The 7577-nt window shown below is 34.6% G+C and overlaps 1 protein-coding gene across 1 annotated transcript; it reads left to right on the top strand.

The window, feature by feature from the left end:
- Window positions 1-7084, top strand: LOC110734324 (dnaJ protein ERDJ3B-like). Its single transcript, XM_021914432.1, has 10 exons — window positions 1-328; window positions 434-582; window positions 871-1000; window positions 2636-2747; window positions 3806-3922; window positions 4154-4240; window positions 5400-5459; window positions 5621-5698; window positions 6192-6263; window positions 6646-7084. Exons 1-10 carry the CDS (start codon window positions 246-248, stop codon window positions 6802-6804), a joined length of 1047 nt encoding a protein of 348 aa, XP_021770124.1. The 5' UTR covers window positions 1-245; the 3' UTR covers window positions 6805-7084.
- The last annotated feature ends 493 nt before the right edge of the window (window positions 7085-7577 follow it).

The raw sequence follows: 7577 nt of genomic DNA, 5'->3' as shown, positions 1-7577 counted from the left end.
CTTCTTCCTTTCACAAAAATAAACACTCCCAAATTACACTCGCACTATCGCTCACACAACAATAGAACTAATCAAATCCAAATTCCCAGATTTTGTTCATTGTTCTTCCGATTTTCAGAGAAGATAGAGAAATTTCAATCGATTTTTCAGTCGTCATTTGTTAAAAATCAGAAATTTCCTAATCAAAACCCTAGAAAATCTGAAAATCGAAGCGGAGAGATCACGAATCTCTCCTCTGCAAATCAATGGCGACGCGGAAAACAACGCTGAATTTGAATTTGTTGTTTCTCGCTTGCATTTTATCTTACACTGTCTTCGCCATTGCAGCGTATGCTCATTTTCTCTCTCTTCTCATTTTTGTTTTTGGATTCTATGAATCTTGTGTATGAATGATTGAAGAGCTGATTATTGTGTTAATTTTTGTGAACTTTAGGAAGAGTTATTATGATGTGTTGCAAGTGCCAAAAGGAGCTTCAGAAGATCAAATCAAACGAGCTTACAGGAAGCTTGCGTTGAAGTATCATCCTGATAAGAATCAAGGCAATGAGGCGGCGAACAAGAAATTTGCAGAAATTAACAATGGTAATCACATTTTATTTTTGATCAGATTGTTTTGAACTAATTTGAGCTTAAAATGTGATCAAATTTGATATCTAATCGTTATTATTAGCTATATAAGCGTCAAATATGATCATTATTCAATTCAAGGTCAAATTAGATGATTTAAACAATTAAGGATTAAAATGTAGCTATTTTTGTTCAAATCTGTATTAGTTATGGAGTATATGCATTATTTTGTAATTGTTGGAGGATAAATAAGTAGATGTTTTGTTTTTGGATTTGATTTCAAGATATGATTGTTTTTGGCAGCTTACGAAGTTTTGACTGATAGTGAGAAGAGGAATATTTATGATAGATATGGTGAGGAGGGTCTAAAACAACATGCTGCAAGTGGCGGCCGAGGTGGTGGTGGTGGAGGATTCCAGGACATATTCAGCCAGTAAGTTGACACCCCTTTTCCCCTCGACACTCCCCTCCAGAAATTTATTTAATTATTTATATGTTAATGTTGTATTCTAATTTCATAGTGACTTGAAGTTGGTTTACTTGTTGATCCGTTATGGTAATAAAAAATATATGTGTTGTGAGAACAACTTTGATTTTGTGATTTGGACAATTGGATAGAGTAGTTTTAAAGCTGAGAATTACTTTACAGGTTGTTGGCTAACAAATTGGAGAGAAAGGGGTCTTGACTGCTGACAATTAAACTTTCCTTAGTATTGGAAAACTTGTGAGCAATGTTATCAAAATCGGGATTCTACTTTGAATTGGAAGAGGCTCTCAGAGATTTTACGGACATGCATAATCAAGACGTCATATCCAATTTGATTAAATATATTTAAATTATGAGTTTGAAACCTAATTATTAATAGAAACTAGCAGTTTACCTATTAAGCAACCAATAATTGACAATATATATTTATATATAACTTTGTATGCATGTTTTAAACTTGCAAGGATTTCGCTAATTAAGAGAGATATGCAAAATCGGGTAGAATCGTAAATCGAATCATATGACATTCACGAATCGTAAAATTGTAAGATTCTAAAATTTAAATCGGGATTTTAATAACAATGCTTGTGAGTGTGCAGTGCAACATATTGGGTACGGGAACTTTGTAATTTGGAAAATTTGAAGGAATAGGAAGAGAAGGAGAGCCATATAGTTGATTTGGACCATTTTGTTAGTCTTACCAGTTAGAAAGAAGTGTATGGGTGATTGGGGAGTGAATTTCCATAATATTTGAACCGATCAACTGTCATCTCATCAGGCTATAATTTTGTCAGTACAAGTTAGATTTCTAGAAGGAAGAGGAAACGAAGGAAAACTAGGATGAAGAAACTCTATTAGTTTTTAAACAAAAAAGAAGCAATGTGATTTGTGAAGATTGGTTCCTTTTGACAAAATGAAATTAATGAAAATGGTTTATATCAATATATCATCAGACTGAAATTGTAAAGACTGGTAAAGTTTTTTACCAAAAACATCTTATTGCTAGCTTGAACCATTGCAACGAGTAAATATAAATTGCATCTTATTAAAGGAAGGTTTAAGATTACTGTTCTTTATAATCACAGTAGGCTTTTTCCTTCAACTCCCCTCCTCCTTCTCCGATGACCAGTGAAGAAGTGTAATAATCCATAAAATACCAAACTGTAGCACTTTCTGTAAAACGTATGTGCATTTTGTCCCTTTTATTCTTGTTGGTGTTTCCTCTTCTCATTTTTGGATTTTAGAATAGATATGAAATAGCCTTGTTAATCTTTTCTTTTCTGGAACTTAAATGAGTTAAGGTTTTGTCATTTGGTAGTAAGTCAATAATTGCAAAACCAACTAGAGTTTGGCACTTTTTTTGTTTCACTTACATAGGACCCTGCTATAATGAGAAGTTGAGAACTGTGTTGGGTAACTAGGATTGTGGTTGTTGTCAGCAAAGCTCATATTTATTTGCTTTGGGATTTTTTATTCACTGATTTATTTTTTATGTCTGCCATTACTATCTGCACTTAGTTATGTTAATACATTTCCGTGCGATCTACTGTAAGCTAATTTTTCTAATTTTGGTACTTCTAGATTCTTTGGAGGAGGTATGGAAGAGGAAGAAGAGAAAGTATTGAAAGGGGATGACGTGATTGTAGAATTAGAAGCATCATTGGAAGATCTGTACATGGGAGGCACAATGAAGGTAGGATCGTATATTTATCTGAAACAATAATGCCATATATAAACTTAGTTATATATAAAATTATAAAGTCTTGATTGCTGCATGAATTGAGAAAGAGCCAGTCACGTTACTGTATAGCAAAGATGAATATAGAGAGACAACCCTTATTCCTACTAGAAAATGTCAAAAAACACGAGTCATGCTATAAATTGTTAATTTTCAATTACTGTCAGCAGTTGTGGATTAAGTTTAGTGGAAGAGCATGAAGGTTTTGCTCTCTTTCATTTTCTTTTTCTTGTTCAAGGTTGTATTTCTGATGATCCCATTATGCATTGTTGGCCTTCCATTGTGGTTTCATATGCCCTTCTCTTGGATGAAGCTATTTAATTTGTAATGACAATAACCTTTTCCTCAGCTCTAGCCCTCCTTTTTGTATGGAGCTTACATTCTATTGGTTTCCATTTTTATACGAGTACAATACTTTATAATCTATCCTAATAAGACAACAGAAAGTAAATGGATGAATCTTAATGAAATACTTAGAGCCTGAGCATAATTCTAGAGGCTTAGGCACACCTCTACCTGAAGCAAGTCTCACATACAACCTATATGTTATTACTTATTAGTAATATAGTCGTTCCTGTAAATTCTCTTTATTGTAGATTAGACACACAGTGACATGGTATACATAGCTCTGTACAAATTACTGATGTTGGGACCCTCTAAATTTCATGATACCCTGTCATACAGAGAATAAAATAGTTTTAAGATAAGTGAGTTGCCTCCTGTGCCTGAAGCACTGCAAGGTACAGTAGCAAAGCTGTAAAGGTGATCATCCCAGCAGCCTTAGGCATGCTGTTACATATTTGCTCTTATGTTATACGGAATAATACATATTCAGAGCATGTCCTATCTCAATATAATTTTTTCTAAAATAAATGACATTGCCACGCATTAAGCAGTGGATGCCTGCAGGTGACTTGAGAAGTGATATTTCTGTAATCTAGACAAGAGAGTTTGATCAGTATTATTCAAAATGGGATGATCATTAATTCATTTAATTATCTAATTTATTCCAGGTGTGGAGGGATAAAAATGTTATAAAGCCAGCATCAGGAAAAAGAGACTGCAACTGTCGTAATGAGGTCTATCATCGCCAAATAGGTCCAGGAATGTACCAGCAGATAACTGAGCAGGTATACCAGCTATTTATGTCCTTGAACTGCTTTTTTTTTTTTTTTTTTTTTTTTTTGTGTAAACAGATATATATTGTGCTTATTTGTATGTTTTCTCATATAGTGTGATTTTCACACTTAGTGGATGTTCATACTTATGATAATGATCCAGCGTATTTGAAGTTTGATGTGTTTATACACACTCCGGTGTATTTTAATTATTAATACATAGCCTCATCTCACTGTTTGCAGGTCTGTGAGAAGTGTCCAAACGTAAAGTATGAGCGTGAAGGTTACTCCTTGACAGTAGATATCGAGAAAGGGATGAAAGATGGACAAGTAAGGTTTTATTGATTTATTAATGTGAACAAGTTTTTATGCATCATACTGTGGGAGCATCATTCTTGTGGAATGCATTAATTAAAATAGTTCAATGGTAAAAAGCAGTTTTGTTGGGTGGTTGGGATTGGGAACTGTGCATATTGTGGAAGGCTCTTTTGATTGAAACTGCACTGTAATCCTCATACTTCCTTCATCAAATGATGTTTTACAATGCTGGCTTGAATATCATCAGCACATCATGGACTATATTGCACAACTTTCTTTGGGTATTTGGCCATGGACTCATGTTGTTGAATCAAATTTCAATTTCTCTGAGCCAAAGCTCCCTTTGGGTATTCTATATATCTACTTAGCTGGTCCTGTTAGTCCAGTAAAAAAACCTGATTAGTTTGAGACTACTAGAGAGGTTATTTTGGTAAACTTGTATCAAAGGAGAGAAAGAGGATGAGGCAGGGAAAATTTCAAGTGAAAATAATTTGACTTGCTTTTGAACTCGATTCATTTTCAAACTCTTGCGAAGCACTTGTTCCCTCACCTGGGTTCCTTGAGTGGCTCCATTATAAGAAATCAATTCATGTAAAATATATTTAGAGTAGGATTGAAGAAGGTGGATTAGCTTACTTGCAAAAAACTCATAAAATAAGGACCACCTTTCTAATAATTATTGCTTTATATATAAGCTGGTCTATTATTGTCGGATTGTTTCCCTCTTTTCCTTCATTCTTGGTGTGTGAGGGATGATACCCTGAAGGACAAAGTGATACTTTTAAACAATAAGATAATGGATAGATTATGCTTGCATATATTAGTAATACGGTCACAAACAACTAGACCATCTAGAGTTGACACAACTTGAAACTGTAACATGATATTGTGGGATTAAGCCAGAGTTTTTCAAAATATAACGTACTAGGGGATAACTTAAAATTGGATTTGAACCGAAAGGTGCCTTAACAACTTAACCTAAATCTCATATTACCTAATATGAAATTGATTGAACTGTCTGAAAGGTTTATAATTGACACTTCCCCCTCAATCCTCCACCCACCCCCACCACCCCCCCCCCCCCCAAAACCCCCGTGGTCAATTATTAATTTGTTAGAAGGTTGAATTATCCTTCCTAACAAACTGTATCTTGTACATTTTTATTTTGTAGGAAATATCTTTCTATGAAGATGGTGAGCCCAAAATAGACGGAGAAGCTGGGGATTTGAAGGTAAAGTTTTTATGTTGAAGATACTCTAGATAACAAGTTCTTTCTAATTGTTCCAATTGAAAGTACTATGTTTGCAGTGAGAATCATCTTTAAAGAAGTTCTGCGTGAGTAGTTGACCATAATACATAACTACATATTAATTGTTACATCCTGTTCTGCAGTTTCGTATCCGTACAGCACCCCATGATGTTTTCAACAGGGATGGGAATGACTTGCGAACAACTGTTACGATAACTTTGGTAAGTACTACCTTTTTTGTATGGAATGTAGATTATTGTCTAGCAAGGAGTTAGTCTGATATTTTGTTTCATTGTATGTTAACAGTCAAGGATTTATAACTAATAATTCTAAGCCTCTATGCCCTCTATTAACTTATTAAGGCTCGCCTGCATTGAGAATTACAGAGAAAAGGGAGAGAGAGAGGGGGGTGGAGCTGACAATTCAAAATTATTCAGGCCTTCAGAGGGAGAGAATGTCTGTTTGTTTTCCAAGTTTGGTGTTAGTAACTTAGTACTGGGAAAAATTTTACCCATCCTTTCCATTCCGCCACCTCTCTCTGTCTCTCTTCTTCCCCTCTTGATATTTCTCTGTGATTATCTGGTGGTTCTGGCCTAATATTGCGTTTGGCCCATTTGGACAGATGTTATTTTTTTGAAACTAGCGGTGCTATTTTTTTTCCCCTGCCACCCCACACTTTTTTGATTTCATGGTTTATTTACTTTGCATTTTCAGGTTCAAGCTCTTGTTGGATTTGAGAAGACTATTAAACACCTTGATGAACATTTGGTAAACATCAGTTCAAAGGTGAGATTTCAATAACTTGGTTTTTCTCGTACTGAACGAGTTTCAGTTTGTAACTTTGTATTACCTAATCCTATACTTTCTTCATTAGTCAAAGTACTGTATTCCAGAAAGTTATGTCATACTCGCTACACAAATCAACAATCCTTGCTCGGTTCCCTATTATTATTAATACTCCTTACTTATCTGAGCTAGTCTAATAACATATTTGAGGAAGATAGTACCAGTATTTCATATTTTCTGCACAAATCAAACTCACCCACAGCATTGAAATAATTTTAATACTTTTAGCTGTTGTGAATTGATTAGCGGAACCATTTGAACTTTTCCAAATATTATTATGATTGTCGAGGCACTAACTTGGTAAATTCTGAATGATGTTCAGGGTATTACAAAGCCCAAGGAAGTGAGGAAGTTTAAAGGAGAAGGAATGCCACTGTATTTGAGCAACAAGAAAGGTGATCTCTATGTCACCTTTGAAGTTTTGTTTCCAACTTCATTAACAGAAGAACAGAAGATCAAAATCAAAGAAATTCTTAGTTAGATTGACATAAAATTTTGTTCGCTCAAGGATGTTCTAATGTGCCCACTGTAACATGATTACATGGTGAACCTCTTACCTAAGCTCCCGCGCCTTTTTTTTTTTTTTTTTTTTTTTTTAAATTATCCTTCTTGATCTTTCATTTTTATGAATTAGATTAGGTTCTTGGTGCTGCAATTTGCAAATGTCCTGTATTTATAAGGGCTTCTGCCGAGGTTACGAAAATACCTTTGTTGGGTTTAGGATTGTTATAATATCAATATAGTGTTATATATTCTTTTGACTTTGATGGACATTTATAAATTATATGGCATGTCTTCAAGACCTCTATTATTAAAGGTTGGATAAATATGAGCACGTGACAACTAATTTCGAACAAAATGAGCCTATATACTTGTATATATGTTTGTAGACAATCCTTGGGCTTTCTGCCTACTCCAGAGTGGCAGGATCCAACCCATGGCCCATTGCTCCTTTCTTCCACACAATACGCTATTGCCTTGTACCAAATTTGTGAATAAAATCCTATAATTAGCCAAATAGGCTTACTAAAAGATACCAACCCCTTGGTTGACGATAATAGCCTTAATTGTACCATAAACCCACAATCGACCATGGAGCATCAATTCAGGACATAGTTTACCTTGATAAAAACAGTACGAAGTACCTACGTCGGTTGAGCGTTTGTTACATAGTTGGTCATTTGTAGTCATTTTTGGAAAAATTACCAAATGAAGCTTCATTAAGCCACTATACTCCATATTAGACGTGTGGCA

This window comes from Chenopodium quinoa, unplaced genomic scaffold (genome assembly GCF_001683475.1).
Source record: "Chenopodium quinoa cultivar QQ74 unplaced genomic scaffold, ASM168347v1, whole genome shotgun sequence".
NCBI lineage: Eukaryota > Viridiplantae > Streptophyta > Magnoliopsida > Caryophyllales > Amaranthaceae > Chenopodium > Chenopodium quinoa.
The sequence above is the reverse complement of the archived record's forward strand: the minus strand, read 5'-3'. Positions and strand labels throughout refer to the sequence as shown.

Bases quoted from the DNA above. Each gene is read 5' to 3' on its own strand.
- LOC110734324 (XM_021914432.1), top strand. From the start codon at position 246: ATGGCGACGCGGAAAACAACGCTGAATTTGAATTTGTTGTTTCTCGCT. The intron at 583-870 runs GTAATCACATTT...TGTTTTTGGCAG, and splicing joins ATTTGCAGAAATTAACAATG to CTTACGAAGTTTTGACTGAT. The intron at 5,699-6,191 runs GTAAGTACTACC...TTGCATTTTCAG, and splicing joins CAACTGTTACGATAACTTTG to GTTCAAGCTCTTGTTGGATT.